The sequence below is a fragment of the Schistocerca piceifrons genome, chromosome 8, assembly GCF_021461385.2.
Source record: "Schistocerca piceifrons isolate TAMUIC-IGC-003096 chromosome 8, iqSchPice1.1, whole genome shotgun sequence".
Lineage (NCBI taxonomy): Eukaryota > Metazoa > Arthropoda > Insecta > Orthoptera > Acrididae > Schistocerca > Schistocerca piceifrons.
Window position 1 is genome coordinate 24,373,060 of NC_060145.1, and position 19,936 is coordinate 24,392,995.

The 19,936-nt window shown below is 39.8% G+C and overlaps 1 protein-coding gene across 1 annotated transcript in view; it reads left to right on the forward strand.

Annotated features, from left to right (window-relative positions):
- LOC124712560 (ankyrin repeat domain-containing protein 27-like) overlaps positions 1-19,936 on the forward strand; it is a 99,872-nt gene that overhangs the window by 62,493 nt on the left and 17,443 nt on the right. Inside the window, exon 9 of the mRNA XM_047242874.1 lies at positions 16,466-16,613. Within this exon, the coding sequence (XP_047098830.1) occupies positions 16,466-16,613 (148 nt within the window). The remainder of the gene's footprint in view (positions 1-16,465; positions 16,614-19,936) is intronic.

Here is a 19,936-nt window from a genome sequence, read left to right on the forward strand (position 1 = left end):
AAGGGCGATGTTCTTGAGGACAATATTATGGAAATGGAAGAGGATGTAGATGAAGACAAAATGGGAGGTATGATATTGTGTGAAGAGTTTGACAGAGCACTGAAAGACCTAAGTTGAAACAAGGCCCGCGGAGTAGACAACATCCCATTAGAACTTCTGATAGCCTTGTGAGAACCAGCCCTGACAAAACTCTACCATCTGGTGAGCAAGATGTATGAGACAGGTGAAATACCCTCAGACTTCAAGAAGAATATAATAATTCCAATCCCAAAGAAAGTAGGTATTGACAGGTGTGAAAATTACTGAATTATCAGTTTAATAAGCCGCGGCTGCAAAATACTAACAAGAATTTTTTACAGACGAATGGAAAACTGGTAGAAGCCGACCTCGGGGAAGATCGGTTTGGATTCTGTAGAAATGTTGGAACACGTGAGGCAATACTGACCCTACGACTTATCTTAGAAGCTAGATTAAGGAAAGGCAAACCTATGTTTCTAGCATTTGTAGACTTAGGGGTAAAGTACAGGGAGCGAAAGGCTAATTACACTTTGTACAGAAACGAGATGGCAGTTATAAGAGTCAAGGGGCATGAAAGGGAAGCAGTGGTTGGGAAGGGAGTGAGACAGGGTTGTAGCCTCTCCCCGATGTTATTCAATCTGTATATTGAGCAAGCAGTAAAGCAAACAAAAGAAAAATTCGGAGTAGGAATTAAAATCCATGGAGAAGAAATAAAAACTTTGAGGTTCACTGATGACATTGTAATTCTGTCAGAGACCACAAAGGACATGGAAGAGCAGCTGAACAGGATGGACAGTGTCTTGAAAGGAGGATGTAAGATGAACATCAACAAAAGCAAAATGAGGATAATGAAATGTAGTCGAATTAAATTGGGTGATGCTGAGGGAATTAGATTAGGAAATGAGACGCTTAAAGTAGTAAGTGAGTTTTGCTATTTGGGGAGCAAGATAACTGATAATGGTCAAAGTAGAGAGGATATAAAATGTAGACTGGCGATGGCAAGGAAAGTGTTTCTGAAGAAGAGAAATTTGTTAACATCAAGTATAGATTGAAATGTCAGGAAGCTTTTTCTGAAAGTATTTGTATGAAGTGTAGCCATGTATGGAAGTGAAACGTGGATGATAAATAGTTTAGACAAGAAGAGAATAGAAGCTACAGAAGGATGCTGAAGATTAGATGGGTAGATCATATAACTAATGAGGAGGTATTGAACAGAATTGGGGAGAAGAGAAATTTGTGACACAACTTGACTAGAAGAAGGGATCGCTTGGTAGGACATATTCTGAGGCATAAAGGGATCACCAATTTAGTATTGTAGGGCAGTGTGGAGGGTAAAAATCGCAGAGGGAGACCAAGAGATGAATACACTATAGAGATTCAGAAGGATGTAGGTTGCAGCAGGTACTGGGAGATGAAGAAGCTTGCACAGGATAGAGTAGCATGGAGAGCTGCATCAAACCAGTCTCTGGACTGAAGGCTACACCAACAACAGATTCCATCTCCAGACACATACAAGTTTTGACTATACCACATAAAGGCTTTTTACACTTTACTGAATCCTCAAACCTGGAAGTCATGTACAGTTCTTATATCCTGATAATTTGTGCATTGTCACGTACCTGATCTCTGGTATAAAGTTCATTTCAGTTACATGTATCCTGCTTTATGCTCCACAAACATCTGTGTGTAAAGATGGGCTGAGATTGTTTAGTCTTGCTGCTAAAAATATGAATTCCAGAAACGTCATCAGACATTTCAAAAATATGCACTTTCACTACTCAGATATTGTATTAAGTTCTAATTTAGTATATTAGTATAATTGTGTTGTATTAAAAACCTATGATGAAATAAACAACCTATCCTAGTTTAACATTTAGAGTAGGCAACGTACAAAATTATACTATTTACAAAATAATACCTACAGTTACATAAAATGGTGTAAAACCTTCACGTATTTTAACTACAATGTTTTTAAAAGACCTATAATGAAATAAGTTATGTCCTGTTCCTACACCTTTCTAACATTTAGAGTAGTTATGTAAGAAATTATAGTATGTACCATAATTGTAAAAGGAGTGCATAACTCCATGCTTGCTAGTTCAGTCGTTGGATTGCAATGGCGCTGTACTCAGAACTAGAATAATATCTGTAATCCGTTTACGCCCCAAAATGGCTATCAGTAATCTGTAAACAGTCGTTTGCTGCTGTGCTTTAGTGCAAAAGTTACTAGTGATGGTGGAACGAACATATTGTATGTACAGACTGTGCTGTTTTACAGTATATGGACATGTGTGCTCACACTACTTAGCAGCATTACAAATGTATATAACAGTAAATGATAATGACATATAAATGTGTCAGCCTGTATAAAGTTGACATGGCTTAAAGCCAAAACATTTAGGTAAACATGGTTACATAGCTGCATTTTTCAAAGTGTGTAATTGGCCGATTGTTAATATACACAACAATTTTTGTAAAATATGTTATAAACATTTTGTATTTCAGCTGCACTTGATAATGGCCTAAGGGCGAATTCGCAATAGTGGAAATAAAAAGTTTGAGTCACTGGCGTAAACAAGATGTCTTTCAAATAATTGTCCATTTTTGCTCCAACAATTATTACTTTGAAGAGTTTGATGTTGCCAGTCGTGACTACAAAAGTGAAGCCAAGCTTCTTCTGGAGATGCATTGAAGAGACATGAAAGAACACGTACAATCCTGTTAAGATCTTAATTTACTACACTCGAATGTTTAAATTAAAACAAAACCAGAAGAGGGTCACCACCTTCCACTCTTTGATACATTATTCCAAAGAGACAATATTTGTGTTTATTTATTTATTTATTCCATGTGATCTGATGGTACACAGTGTGTTGCAGATGCGGAAAATATCATTTAACATTGTTAACATATATTAACGTAGGCCTATAGTATCCTAATGTATTATATTGCTCAATGTTTTCAATTTAACACAAACAGCAAGATTACTGTTCTAAGTATTCATTTTCAGAGTAAAAACAGTGACACAACAAATATGACTTCACGGCTGTGCTAGATTTTATGTTGTCATCGATGGACTTAATACTAGTGGGAAGATTGTTGAACAGTTGGAGGCCCATGTGGAAAACTCCCTTTTTATACAGTTGAGTGTTTGTACGTGTAACATGCAGGTTTGCGTTTTTCCTGGTGTCGTGTTCATGTATTTCATTATTTTTGCGACTCGGGAGTCAGTTGGCACTATGTGTTTTCTGAAAAATTTTAGTCTCAAGAATGTAGAGGCAAGGCAGTGTAAGGATTTCCAACTTTCTGAAGATGGGTTTGCAGGAGTCTCTGTGGGTTTGCTCCCAGTAATAATCCTCATTGCTCTCTTCTGGATTCTGAATGTGCTCAGAGCAGTTGGAGAACTTCCCCAAAATATTACACCATATTTTAGGTGGGCTTGTATGTAATTGTAGTATGCACTGGTTAATGTTTTCAGGCTAGCACGTTTTCAGTGCACTCAATGCATAACAGCCAGTACGAATCCTGGCATTTACCTTTCCTGTATGTGTATTCCATTTCGGGTTATCTTGAACCCACAGACCTAGGAATTTGATAACAGTGTCGGTATCTATTGACTGGTTATTTATAGTGACAAATGGCTGAGAGGAATTTGCATTTTGTGTTGTGTGGAAGTTCATGGAAGCTGTCTTTTTGGGGTTGATAGTTAATCTGTTGATTTTTGCCCAGTTGCTGAGTTGATCAGTAGCCAAGTTCACAGCTTTTTGCACAGCCTCTGTATTCTCCCCTTTGAGGAGTACAGTTGTGTCATCAGCAAATATTATTGTTTTGTGTGCATCAACATTCAGGCTCAAGTCATTAATATACAGGAGGAAACGTAGGGGTCCCAATACTGAGCCCTGTGGAACACCTTGCTTTACAGTTTTATTACTTGATAGTATTTCAGTTATTGAGTTGCTTTGTCTATTAGTATATTTCATGCTGACTCTCTGCATCCGATTGGTTAGGAATGTAGCAATCCAGTTGTTTTCAATTCCTCTGATACCGTAGTGTTCTAATTTTTCCAGTAATATTTTGTGGTGAACAGTGTCAAAAGCCTTTGACAGATCCAGAAATATGCCTGTTATGGGTTTTTTCTATCTAACAGTTCTAAAAGCGTATTTATGCAATCATATACTGCAGTGTAGTTTGGGTGTGTAGAAAGTTCCCAGAATGGTTGAATAAAAGTATCTAAATATCCTCAGTCTTCTAGATCATAAGGCCTTCTGTAAACACAGTTCTGCCTCCTTCTAAGGAGCCTTTGAAATGTATTTGAGGAATCCTCTTTCATTGTATGTTTTAAGTCTGCAGTGGAGAGGTACCTTTCAGCAGATGTTTTAGTTTTTGGAACAGAAGGTAGTCTACCACTGCCAAATTTTCTGTTATGGCGTGTGCAGGGGAGAGTTGTCACTTGTTATTTGATCAAAAACTAGCAAATGATCAGTGATGTAGAAACCACTTTTACTTTTATTAAAAATTAGATTGCATGCATGTCACTTTTTAGTGATGACAATCCTTCACATCATTGTAGAATGTCATGGTATTCTGATTTTCAGGTGTGAATTTTATGTAAATCATACATGGTAGATGAAGAATGTGAAGAATATCAGTTTGGTATGATTTGCTGCTGCTTTGGTGTTTTGTGGATTAGTTGAACTTGGGGCACTACATTTCATCATTATTGACAATGGAAACTGAGACGAACCTCTGTAGTATTGATGAATTCTGCTCATGCATTCATTCAGTATTCTCCTGGTTCCTATATGAAGAAACATGATACATTTTCTGCACATATTTTTTGTTTCTGCAGAAAGTTATGTAAAATGATGTGAATAGCAGTATTACCAATGAACAACTCCTCTACAGTCATTCAACAAGTCAGATATAAGACCCAGAGGAAATACATAGTGCACTTTGTGCTTATTTTTTCGTGGCACTATTAGATGACTATTCACTCGGTGCGTCATCACCTGATGACAGCTGAGCCTGAAAAATTGCTTGTAAAATTTGTACATAGTTTTCTACAACAACCATTATCTGCTGTATGCCATCTTCATCATTTTAAGTGCTTCTGATGCAGTTTTGTAAAAGAAAAAACTTAATTGCTGTATGCTTCTCTGTTCTCTGACAGTGGAGAACGTGACATGCAATAAAAGTAAGAATACACAACTCAGAAGACCTCATTAGCTGCTACAGCATTTTCCAAGTAAACAATGTGTGAAATCCAATGCAGTTACAGGTGGATCCAAGTGTGTTTTAGGCTCCCTCTTAAGACTGTTCCAAAACTGCAAACCAATAACCATTCCGTGCGCAGTAACAAAAAAACTGAACTCGAGTCCAAACTTTTTTGTGATGTTCCCACAGCATGCAGTGTATTCAAAAGAAATGTTGTCTTGTGAAGTGTAATACTTCAAGCAATACCGTCTGCAAACCTGTGAAGTATTCCAAAAAATATATGCAGTAACGGCACTTTATGCGTATAACTCAGCAAGTATACCTTCTCACTATTCTTTCTTCTGAGCCCTTTGCTGTTGCAATTGTTGTACATTGTCCAATGACTTAATGTGACCATCTGTCAGAAATCTGAATAACCATTCTTTGCAGTATTTGCAGAGTTAGTAAGGTTCTGGACAGTACCAACAAGGATGTGGAGCCGTGCTGACTTCAGTGCCATGGCCAGCTGTACTAAGTCTCTCAGTTGAGGATCCACGGCGCAAACAGCTCGATTGAGGTGGTCCCAAAAATTCATGATTGGATATAAATTTGAGGAGTTTGGAGGCCAGGGAATTCCGGTGAACTCAACCAGGTGGTCTTCGAACCACGGATGTACATTGTGAGTTGTATGACACATTGCATTGTCCTACTGGTAAATGCCATCATGCCAAGGAAAAGGAAACTAGATGTAGGAATGGACATAGTCCCTAAGGATAATGCATACTTTTGTTGATCCATTGTGCCTTCTACAATGACAAGATCACACAGGAAATGCCATAAAAATATTTCCCGGACCATATCGCTCCCTCCTCTGTTATGGACCCCTCCAATGATTATTGCTGGATGTTTTCTTTCAGACATACTTGCAATAGCTGTCTGTCTTATGGAGCATAAAACGGGATTCATCTGACAGGCCACTCCGTGGACAGCCTTTGTCATCAGTGAACAGCAGTCAGCATGGGTGCATGACCCATGTGCCTGCTGTAGAGGCCCTTAAGCAACATCATTTGTTGAGCAGTTATTGAGGAGACATGTTGACAGCTCCTTGGTTCATGTGGATGGTCAGTTGCTCAACAGTTGCATCTGTTTGCTTGTATGTCTCTCCGCGGCTGTTGTTCACTCGTTATCCAAAGACTGTGGTGCACAACAGTTGCTTCGACACCAGTTTTTGGATAGCACCATTTTGCCATGGGCGGTATACTTTAACCACAGCAGCATGCAAACAGTTTACAAACTTAGCCATTTCATAAATGCTTCCACCGCTGGCCTGAAAGCCTATGATTGTGCCCTTTTGGACATAAGATAAATTGCTCTGTTTCCACTTTACGGCAGTGACTGCTGTGTTTCCACACCCTTGATGCCAGTGTCGCCACCTGCTATCTGTGAGTGGTTACCGCACGATGGAGTTGAACATAGGCAGTGGCTGCATTAAAGTGACTAGATCATGTATAAATATTTTGTACATTGAAAGTTGCCTGCTACTTGCAAATAGGTACAGCTTTAAAACTGGTAGTGGTGTAAAATAAAATAAGTTTTAAAATCCAGCTATGATAGCCATTTATCCTGTGGGGTCTCATTAAAACATTAGTATTACCATATTGAAAGTTATTCATCAGGCCATAAAGCTTAGTTCAGAGCAGGCAAAATATAAAACTTCCTGGCAGATTAGAACTGTGTGCTGGACTGAGACTCAAACTCACAACCTCTGAATGTTGCGGGCAAGTACTCTACCAACTGAACTACCCAAGCACAACTCATGTCCTTCCCACAAAGCTTTACTTCTGCCAGTACCTCATCTCCTACCTTCCAAACTTCAGGCTGTGAGGGTAACATGTGATTCATCCTCGGATAGCTCAGTTGGCAGAGCACTTGCCCAGGGAAGGCAAAAGTCCTGAGTTTGAGTCTCGGCCTGGCACACAGTTTTAAACAGCCAGGACCAACACACACACTACTGCAGAGTAAAAATTTCATTCTGCTGGCAAAATATGTTAGAATTTATGTATGCAAACACATTTTTGTTGAAAAGTTGATTCTTTTAACAATTTGTTTCTGCAAATCTGGGAACAGGGCTGAAAATTCAAAAAAAAAAATTCTTGCTTGCGTTCCAGGGTTTGATATCTTCTAAATTTGCTGATATCCTTTTATACACAAATGTTTGTTATTAATCCACTGAAAATGCTCTGTTGTTTTCATTCAATAAAAATTTCACTACTTTGTAGCATTATTTTGACCAGTGAACTTAATTGTAATTATAGAATTATTTCATTCATGTGGGTACAGATGACCAGCCATCTTTTAAATTGTGTGAAGTTGCTTAAAGGACCATAAGAAGTTTTCTAAGTAATAAGCATCAAAAGTGATGCATTGGATAATCAGAGAGGATGATCCTCAATAAAGGCAGAGTACTGAGGACAGAGAAGTGGGAGACTGTTGCAAACAGTAATCAGTGACTGAAAAGGGCTATAAGGAAGTAAGAATAAACTTTAGAAAATACTGAATAAAAAGAAATAATTATTAAATAATGTTACAGTAAATATTTAGGAAGGAAGAATGAGGTCTCTGTAACCTGGAGGAGGTAAAAGGGAAATTGGGCCATAAGAGCTTTAGTAGGGTGAGAGGTAGGGAGAAGTATGTGCCAGTTGTTTGTTGACCCTCACATTGACTGGAGTCGCAGTTCACACCTATTCAAAAGTTCAGAGAGGTTAACATATGTTACAGCTTGGATGGTGTGGCAGTGGGAGGAGAGATGTGGGGGACAGCAAGCAGATAGTGTACAGACAGAAGCAGCTCTGATATTATCCACATTATGTTGTGCCAAATGCTTTACAACTATATGAATAAGATTTCCACTTGTATAAATCAATTGGTGGAAGGTATCTTGCTCACATAAGTAGCTGTCCACCCTTAATGACGAGACTTGCAATGTGGCTTTATTCTGTAATGGAATAAGAAATGATTGCAAGAGGATTAGAGCAGCAAGTAGTTGATGTGAACATGTGATGGATCTTTGCGTAATTTGTTTATTGGGGTAAGGTCCATATTTCATAATTCAACAGCAACTTAAGGATGGACCAGGGTCTTATTCAAATTCAATGCCACTATCACTCACAATAATAATGATTATTATAATTATAATAAGGGAGTGTCCTTTGAGCACATCAGAGTTAAACATTTTATTAAATTATCATGCATTTGTATTATTCAAATGTGGTGAAAGTTAACAATTACAACTAGTTCATAAATAACCATGGCTGTGCGTGTGTGCAGTTATTAGAACTAAGTAAATACAGGGTGTACATCAAGTCTGGGAACACTTTCAGTTATTTATTGCACAAGAACTAAACATTGTACAGATGTCATACAATTGCATTTTGAAGAGAAACTCTGAAAGTGTTATTTACAAACTTTCAATATGCGAACTATGAGTGACCCGGCAGACATCAATATGGTAACTGAATTCTTGCCATACTTGTCCCAGCATGTCTTCGTCGACTGTGGCAGTCGCTTCCCATATTCTCTCCCGGAGCTCTGCTACATCACGTGGTAGAGGTGGTACATACACCAGATCTTTAATGTGTCCCCACAGAAAAAGTCACACGGAGTGAGATCTGGTGATTGGGGAGGCCATTTCATGAAACAGCTGTCCCCTTCCGTAGTACGGCCATGTTTATGACTAGCGCTAATTATCGGCAAATTACCAAACTATGCTGTGGCAGTATACATGGGAAAAAAAACTTTCGGGGTTTCTCTTCAAAGTGACGTGTATATCTTACAATGTTTGGTTCTTATGCAACAAATAATTGAGAGTGTTCCCAGACTTTATGCACACCCTGTATGTGTATATCACTACATATTCTTTTTACAAATTGATACAAAAATTGGTTAAAGTTTGTTTCCATCTGTATTGGTTTTAGTTCATTTAGAATGTTTTAATATTATGGCATACAAATGATGGTAGAACAATAGTCAACATTTAAATGCCAGTTTAAAAACTTATACTCAAACTGATCATGCAGGAAGGAAATAAACAAGAGTAAAAGTGGACACAGTTCAAAACTTGGAAATTTTCTAACATTTGCACATTTAGTGTGATGTGTGTGCATGAATTTCTAAAGTAAGCAGGTCCAATCTTGGTTGGATCTTTGAAACAGCAACTCACCGATCCCCTTCCAGCTGCAGTTGGGACCGATATTTTGTCTTGATTAATGCTATTGCGGAAAATGTTGATTCACATAAGTAAGTTGATGCAAAGGGAAATAACAAGTCCTCTGCCTTTCTTGCTAAATGTGGATATTCTTTCCAATTCAGCACACAAAAATTTTCAAAAAAACTTTGATTTAAATTCATTTTGAAATGTTTTATCACTTGAAGATTCTATTAGCTCTTCCTATTCTACTGTTGACAAGTGATCTATTATGATCATATCAAATGGATTGTGGATCCAGTCATACTCGGATGAAGGTTCTGGAAATTTATTCACAAATGATTGACTGAAGTTGTCAAGATATACTACGCCGATTCTATTAATTTTATCTGCAGCCATCAAGAAATCATTCAGACAAGAAAACATCTCTCACAGTTATCCTTTTCCATCTGAGTTTTTCAAAGTCCTAGTTCTCTCATAAACACAAGCACTTACTTGCTTAGAAAAATGATATTGCTGATTTGACCGTGAAGTAATATATTAAGATCATTCAGTTTCTCAAAAACATCAGCCAAGTAGCACAATATTACAAGCCATTTTTCATTCAGAAACAGCTTTTGAGTGTAGGACTGCTATTTGATAGGAAAAGATGAAGTTCATCCTTCAGCTCCACAATGCACCAAAGAACTCACAGCTAACTCACAAGACCACTGATGTACTTCTGTGTGCAATGGAAGTGAATCATGAGTAGCAGAGAATGGAAAATAGCTTACTATTTAAAGCTTGTGCTTTCACAAAATTTATGACACTGACTACATTGTTTGCCACTTTATTCACTTCCGGTTGCACTACTTTAGAAACGAAAGCCTTTCTGCATATCATGCAGTGTATGTATTTGACAGAAGTACAAGCTCTTACCACGAACACCTTTTTAGTTCCAGTAAATGCTGCCATCCCATCGATACATACACCTACACAATTTGTCCAGGACAGAGTGACGTCAGCAAAAAAGAAATTTGCAAGAAAGAAAAGATCTTCAGCTGTAGTCCTCTGTTCCAGAGCTTTACAAAATAGAAAAGCCTCATGCATTTCATTTTCATAACAGGTAGCATATAAAAACAAGAACCTGGGAAAGATTTCCAATACCAGTACTGTCAACAAGTCAGGGCAAATTTTGGGCTATCATGAGGACATTGTAACAATTTTGGACATTGTGACAATTGATTTTTCAGGTCAATGGCTATTGCATCAATACATCAAACCACAGCATCATCTTCAACATCAGACTCTTGCCAAACCTTTCTCCATGCGTGATTTCGCACATTTTGACAGCTGCAGGAAGAAGTAATTTCTCCCTGATAATGTGTGGTTGCTCTTAGGACATTCTTAGGAAATTGATACCCGTTTTTTGTGGAATCTCACTTTTCCTTTTAGTTGGTTGTCATTACACTTTAAAAAATTGATGGATTTACTTACAAGGTCTGGATGTTTCATCTGCAGATGTCTCTTTAGTTTTATATGCTTCAGGCTATCATTGGCTAAATGGTCAAACAAAGAACACATTGTGGATCTTCCTTATTATTCAAAAGGGTGTTGGTAAAACCTAATGTGAAATAAACACCTTGACATTTATACACTTTTATATTGCTTTTAGAATTTATCATGCTTATAGGAAGAGAGGAAGGTGCAAAAGGAGAATGTATTTTGATTAAATTCCAATCTTAACACACTGTAGAATTCAACTTGTAGCTAACTCACTACCTTTGAACTGACTCAGGAAGCCTGGATGAAATCAAGAACAAAGTGAAAATGGCTGTAATTAAGTATATTCTTGTAGTTGCATTTGCAAGGATGTTGGGGTCACATTGGTAAGCAGTTTATTGTCATTTGTGGTTGTTGAATGTTTGGTAAACAGCTAACCCTGTGGGTGATCTGTGACAGGGGCTGTCTGAAGAAATATTACTCACAATTTTTCTCAGCATTCCTGCTGACAGAATCTACTTGTCAGTTTCTGTGGAATGAGACAGCAAATTAACAATGTTCATGGGAATGAGAACCTGGCACCATCTGTATTTGTTCAGCTAAAGTTTTTGTTGTTGTTGTCGTTTTTGTTGTGGTCTTCAGTCCTGAGACTGGTTTGATGCAGCTCTCCATGCTACTCTATCCTGTGCAAGCTTCATCTCCCAGTACCTACTGCAACCTATGTCCTTCTGAATCTGCTTAGTGTATTCATCTCTTGGTCTCCCTCTATGATTTTTACCCTCCACACTGCCCTCCAATGCTAAATTTGTGATCCCTTGATGCCTCAGAACATGTCCTACCAACCGATCCCTTCTTCTTGTCACGTTGTGCCACAAACTCCTCTTCTCCCCAATTCTATTCAATACCACCTCATTAGTTATGTGATCTACCCATCTTATCTTCAGCATTCTTCTGTAGCACCACATTTCGAAAGCTTCTATTCTCTTCTTGTCCAAACTATTTATCGTCCATGTTTACTTCCATACATGGCTACACTCCATACAAATACTTTCAGAAACGACTTCCTGACACTTAAATCAATACTCGATGTTAACAAATTTCTCTTCTTCACAAATGCTTTTCTTGCCATTGCCAGTCTACATTTTATATCCTACTTCGACCATCATCAGTTATTTTGCTCCCCAAATAGCAAAACTCCTTTACTACTTTAAGTGTCTCATTTCCTAATCTAATTACCTCAGCATCACCCAACTTAATTCGACTAAATTCCATCATCCTCGTTTTGCTTTTGTTGATGTTCATCTTATATCCTACCTTCAAGACACTGTCCATTCCGTTCAACTACTCTTCCAAGTCCTTTGCTGTCTCTGACAGAATTACAATGTCATCGGCGAACCTCAAAGTTTTTATTTCTTCTCCATGGATTTTAATACCTACTCCGAATTTTTCTTTTGTTTCCTTTAGTGCTTGCTCAATATACAGATTGAATAACATCGGGGAGAGGCTACAACCCTGTCTCACTCCCTTCCCAACTGCTGCTTCCCTTTCATGTCCCTCGACTCTTATAACTGCCATCTGGTTTCTGTAAAAATTGTAAATAGCCTTTCGCTCCCTGTATTTTACATATGAGATCAAATATAAATGCCCGCATCTCGTGGTCGTGCGGTAGCGTTCTCGCTTCCCACGCCCGGGTTCCCGGGTTCGATTCCCGGCGGGGTCAGGGATTTTCTCTGCCTCGTGATGGCTGGGTGTTGTGTGCTGTCCTTCGGTTCGTTAGGTTTAAGTAGTTCTAAGTTCTAGGGGACTGATGATCATAGATGTTAAGTCCCATAGTGCTCAGAGCCATTTGAATCATTTTGAACCAAATATAAATATTTCAATGAGAGCTGGAGTGCCCCCTCTGCTACTCCATGTTCCTTCCATGGGGAGTCACCCCCCTCCCCCACTTTGAGGATGGCTAGTGCAGAGCACATTTCAGGAGGGAGATTTCTCATATTAAGGAGCAGTGAGAAATTGTAGAAGTTATAGCAGGAGATGTGATTTGCCTTTTAGTCAGGTTGGAAGTAAAAGACAGATCGCTATTCTGTTGTCGGTCAACATTGGTACAGGGTATGTGTAGTGTGTGGAGGAGTGTGACATGTAATGTGTGCTTGTCATCCTGATGGGAAGGATATCTCCTGTTTTATGTTATGAAGAAGGCAAAGGACTTGTGGGATGTACACTCCTGGAAATTGAAATAAGAACACCGTGAATTCATTGTCCCAGGAAGGGGAAACTTTATTGACACATTCCTGGGGTCAGATACATCACATGATAACACTGACAGAACCACAGGCACATAGACACTGGCAACAGAGCATGCACAATGTCGGCACTAGTACAGTGTATATCCACCTTTCGCAGCAATGCAGGCTGCTATTCTCCCATGGAGACGATCGTAGAGATGCTGGATGTAGTCCTGTGGAACGGCTTGCCATGCCATTTCCACCTGGCGCCTCAGTTGGACCAGCGTTCGTGCTGGACGTGCAGACCGCGTGAGACGACGCTTCATCCAGTCCCAAACATGCTCAATGGGGGACAGATCCGGAGATCTTGCTGGCCAGGGTAGTTGACTTACACCTTCTAGAGCACGTTGGGTGGCACGGGATACATGCGGACGTGCATTGTCCTGTTGGAACAGCAAGTTCCCTTGCCGGTCTAGGAATGGTAGAACGATGGGTTCGATGACGGTTTGGATGTACCGTGCACTATTCAGTGACCCCTCGACGATCACCAGTGGTGTACGGCCAGTGTAGGAGATCGCTCCCCACACCATGATGCCGGGTGTTGGCCCTGTGTGCCTCGGTCGTATGCAGTCCTGATTGTGGCGCTCACCTGCACGGCGCCAAACACGCATACGACCATCATTGGCACCAAGGCAGAAGCGACTCTCATCGCTGAAGACGACACGTCTCCATTCGTCCCTCCATTCACGCCTGTCGCGACACCACTGGAGGCGGGCTGCACGATGTTGGGGCGTGAGCGGAAGACGGCCTAACGGTGTGCGGGACCGTAGCCCAGCTTCATGGAGACGGTTGCGAATGGTCCTCGCCGATACCCCAGGAGCAACAGTGTCCCTAATTTGCTGGGAAGTGGCGGTGCGGTCCCCTACGGCACTGCGTAGGATCCTACAGTCTTGGCGTGCATCCGTGCGTGGCTGCGGTCTGGTCCCAGGTCGACGGGCACGTGCACCTTCCGCCGACCACTGGCGACAACATCGATGTACTGTGGAGACCTCACGCCCCACGTGTTGAGCAATTCGGCGGTACGTCCACCCGGCCTCCCGCATGCCCACTATATGCCCTCGCTCAAAGTCCGTCAACTGCACATACGGTTCACGTCCATGCTGTCGCGGCATGCTACCAGTGTTAAAGACTGCGATGGAGCTCCGTATGCCACGGCAAAGTGGCTGACACTGACGGCGGCGGTGCACAAATGCTGTGCAGCTAGCGCCATTCGACGGCCAACACCGCGGTTCCTGGTGTGTCCGCTGTGCCGTGCGTGTGATCATTGCCTGTACAGCCCTCTCGCAGTGTCCGGAGCAAGTATGGTGGGTCTGACACACCGGTGTCAATGTGTTCTTTTTTCCATTTCCAGGAGTGTATATCAGTACATCAGTTGTTATTAGAGCTGGGTCTTTGCACAATGTTAAATTGTTGGAGGAGGAGGTAACCATATTGTCCGTAATTCCCTTAAAAAATTCTGTACTGTACTTGTTTCACCTTCCATTCTTTCTTTGATAGTGACAGTGCAACATGATGTAAACAGTATTCTTCTAGATGTCTTAGAATGTGGTCAGCATATGATATGTGAGCACTCATGAGAAGATATAGATTTTTTGTAGGTACAGTTTTCAAAGGAAAATAACATGTAAACATACAACTGGCCTTACAAGAATCACACATAATAAGGTATCTTGAACAGAATGACCTCTTCAATGTCAACCAGCATGGACATCAAAAACATCAATCATGTGAAATCCAACTCACTCTTTTCTCGCATGACATACTGAAAGCTTTGGATCAAGGCAACCAGGTAGATGCAGAAAGTATTTGACTCAGTACTGCACCTGAGCTTATTGTTGAAAGTACAATCATATGGGAGTGAGATTTGTGACTGGATTGAGAACTTCTTCATAGGGAGGACACAGCATGATCGTCAGCTGTAGAAGTAACGTTGAATATGCCCCAGGGAAGCATGTTGGGACCCTTGGTGTTCATGCTGTATATTAATGCAGACAATATGAATAATAAAATCAGTTTTTATATATAAAATCAATGAGTCACTGTTGGAATCTGCCAACTCGTACAAATAGCTGGGTGTAACAGTTTGTAGGGATATGCAATGGAATGATCACACAGGCTCAGTCATGGGTAAAGCAGGTGGTAGACTTCAGTCTATTGGTAGAATACTGGAGAAGTGCTATCAGCCTACAAAAGAAATTGCTTCCAAATCACTTGTGACACCCATCCTAGAGTGTTGCTCAAATGTGTGAGACCCTAACCAGATAGGACTAACATGGGATAATGAATGTATACTGAGAAGGGCAGCATGAATGGTCACAGGTTTATTTAATCCATGGGAGAGTATCTCTGTGTCACTGAAGAAACTGAACTGGCATACTCTTGAAGACAGACATAAACTATCCCGAGAAAGTCTATTAACAAAGTCTCAAGAACTGGCTTTAATGATTACTCTAGGTATATACTACAACCCCCTATTTATTGCTCACATGGGAATCATGAAAATAAGATTAGAGTAATTACTGCACACACAGAGGCATTCAGTCAGTCATTCTTCCCGTGCCTAATATATGAATGGAACAGGAAGATACCCTAATAGCGGATACAATGGGATATACCCTCTGCCGTGCATCTCATTGTCATTTTCAGAGTATAGATGTGGATGTAGAAGACTAAAGAGTTTGGAATTGGCAAGGCTGTGGAAGACATAGTGTGTACTGGCAGCAAGGCCATGAACATGAGATGGACCGTGATGTACAGGAAGTGGAGGTCAACCTTAATAAACAAGTAGATATGGTTGTGTGATTAAAACAGTCAAGAAATGATGAAGGAAAAGTGTGGCCTTAGACCACAAGTAATCAGATTAAATACTTATCTCACTGGAGTGAGGATCCTTGCAGTGGGGCCATAGTCACTGGCCACAATATAGTCCTTTTGGTTAGATTTGTGTGTTTTTTGTTTCTTTCCCTCTAGAATGTAAACAATAGATCACATCAGTAACATTTCATGTTTGAGCCATTTTTGTCTTAAGATGATTTGTAGCCAGCTATGCAACAGACAATTTTTCAGTGTTCTAAATGTTTCTTCGCCACTCAACACTTACAATTAAAAATGAGCAGCGGTGTTTCTCAACACCTGTGTTTGTTTCTGATACAGGACTTCATGTAAATATTGTGGTGAAATATGATTCAATAACAAAATTAGTAATACTACTGAAATATGATTCAATAACAAAATTAGTAATACTACTGAAGTAGTGATTGTTACTTCCTTGTTATATTTGCAGAAGAAGGCCAGCTTCCTGCATTAACATCTGATGATACGCTACCATTGCTGATGTCAGTCATCATTCAAGCTAAACCATTACATATGGCCTCAAACCTTTTCTACATGGAGAATTTCCAGTGGACTTTGTCTCCAAATGATGTTAACAGGTATTGCAATTGAGATTATTGTATAATATTGATTTATTAGCATATAAATTTTTATCTGTTATCTCCCTCCCGTCTACGTCTTCTTACTACACACTTCGGACCTGCACACACAGACAGGCGTTGTGCAGTTGATAGGCTCTCTCACACTTATATTTAAAATATTGTGTGTTCGAGGTTGAAGGCCAAGTGGTTCTATAATTTATGCAGAAATTCTTGAAACACTACACATCCCCCTCCTCTGATCGAACATGCGATATTTTATACATAATCATCATGTACATTAATATCACACCTAATAACAATTCACATTTTAACAGTATATATTGAGCGATTCTTTGATATCAAGACCTGAGTATTCATTAGTGACCCAGTAAGGCTGGCTAGTATTTAGGAAACGTGAGACTTTATTTTTATTTTCAGTCGTAAACTACAGGTGTTTGTGACACTTGAGTAATCTATTTTCTATTTTCATCTTTAATACTACCTTTCATAAGTATCTGTTACTTCTAATATTTTATGTAATTTGGAAGAACTCTGGGCAACATGAAAGTGTTCCTTTTGACACTTGTAAACTTACGTCGCATATAACAATGCTCGTTGTGTATAGAATTCAAACTTACCAGAATAATCCCTATAAAATGTGTGACTTCTGTCACGATACTGTCCTTACAAAGATGATGTGACTTACCAGACGGAAGCGCTGGCACGTCGATAGACACACAAACATACACACAAAATTCAAGCTTTCGCAACAAACTGTTGCCTCATCCCCCCCTTTTTCCCCCTAAGGTAAGTCTTTCCGCTCACGGGATTGGAATGACTCCTTACCCTCTCCCTTAAAACCCACATCCTTTCGTCTTTCCCTCTCCTTCCCTCTTCCCTGATGAGGCAACAGTTTGTTGCAAAAGCTTGAATTTTGTGTGTGTGTTTGTGTTTGTTTGTGTGTCTATCGACGTGCCAGCGCTTTCGTTTGGTAAGTCACATAATTTTTTTTTTAGATATATATATATTAGAGGGAAACATTCCACGTGGGAAAAATATATCTAAAAACAAAGATGATGAGACTTACCAAACAAAAGCGCTGGCAGGTCAACAGACACACAAACAAACAAACAAACACAAACATACACACAAAATTCAAGCTTTCGCAACAAACAGTTGCTTCATCAGGAAAGAGGGAAGGAGAGGGAAAGATGAAAGGATGTGGGTTTTAAAACAAAGATTATGGGACTTACCAAAAGAAAGTGCTGGCAGGTCGATAGACACACAAACAAACACACAAAAGTCAAGCTTTCGCAACCAACGGTTGCTTCGTCAGGAAAGAGGGAAGCAGAGGGAAAGACAAAAGGATGTGGGTTTTAAGGGAGAGGGTAAGGAGTCATTCCAATCCCGGGAGCGGAAAGACTCACCTTAGGGGGAAAAAAGGACGGGTATACGCGCGCACACACACACACACACACACACACACACACACACACACACACAGAAGCAGACATATTCAAAGGCCTTTACAAATGTCTGCTTGTGTCTGTGTATGTGCGGATGGATATGTGCGTGTGTGCGAGTGTATACCTGTCCTTTTTCCCCCCTAAGGTAAGTCTTTCCGCTCCCAGGATTGGAATGACTCCTTACCCTCTCCCTTAAAACCCACATCCTTTCGACTTTCCCTCTCCTTCCCTCTTTCCTAATGAGGCAACAGTTTGTTGCGAAAGCTTGAATTTCATGTGTATGTTTGTGTTTGTTTGTGTGTCTATCGACCTGCCAGCACTTTTGTTCGGTAAGTCACATCATCTTGTGTTTTTAGATATACACTTATATGTATATATGCGATATGGAATTGTCATAGTTCTTATATATGCGATGTAGAACCATCATTGCAAATCTGATGGCACCTTGGGACAGCAATTTATTAGACGCAAAGTCATACAGACTTATAGTTACGTGCAAGTAGCTGCCATGCTTTCCGAATGACGATTGTTTTCTGAATTTTGCTTCAAAGAGCATGTATAATTGCTGACAAGAACAGTCTACAGGATGAATTTCTTCACTTAAAGGGAGTTTTTTAAGAAAATGGATATTCTCCACAACAGACATGCAAGGCACTACAAACAAAACCTAAGGCAAACATAAGGATTGAGGAAGGAGACAAAGAGAGATTTAAACTCATGGCTTTTCTACTATTTGTGGGAAGCTTTGTGTCAAAAACAGGATGGCTCCTCACCAAGTGCAAAGTGAAGACAGAAGCAGTTTTAGATTCTGTCAAAGATGACTTGATCCACTGCAAGCCTACGGTTTACAAGATCTCCTATGACTGTAGCCTTTCATATATCAGACGAATGACTCATACACTCCACAAAAGATGCTTGGGACACCATAGGTACACCTGGATTGTACAGCCCCCTACATCAGCTGTACCAGATCAGTGCATCAGCACCAAAGAGACAGAATACGTTAAAGACGCAACACCGCAATCAGAGTGACACAAATTGAACAAGTCTCCGCCATGTTTTTCTAAGTCAGAACAGAGGCATGGTACCTGACAGTGTGTAAGGAAATTATGAAACATAACCTAAAATATTATATTCACATATTCATGGGAAGTTAAATATGGGAAAATTCTTCCTTTGCTAATGTATAACGCAAATGACGAAAACCACCAACAGATAATATTTTTAAACATTGCACACTCTTGTGCATGTAGTTATACACTGTACAAATTTTAGGCATAATTTCAAAAAGAAGTTCAGCAATTACATATCTTACTAGTTTGCACATCTACTATCTCGCTTTTAAAACAACCATAGAAAGGCAAGTGACTAAAATGAAGAGGCCATAACTGCTTTCGACTGGTGTTCATCTGAAATTGGAAATTGATCATCTGACAACCAATGCGTGTTCATTTTTAGAGAATTCATTGTATTTCATTGTTTCCATATGATAACTTGCATGTTATGGCAGTACCCCATTTCAGGGCAACAGTGCATTGAAAATTTATCACAATCACATCACCCTAGGTACAGTTTCTTATAATTGAGTGTCTGTCAACGATACATCAGCTGTAAAGTCCTTGGCAGATTCTAAGAGGAACAATAATAATTTTTGGATCTGTAACTGAACGCTGTGAAGCTGAAGCTGCTGTTACAGACATGCAATAGAGGAGTCGAAGGAAGTACGTTTGTTTCCTGGTCATTTTCTCTCTCTGTCCTTTTTTTTCTCATCTTCGCATTTGTAACACACTGGGATCATCTTATTCATGTAACATAATTATATTCTGTAACATTCGTTGTTATCTGCACACAGGAGCATGCCCTATCAGGAATGAG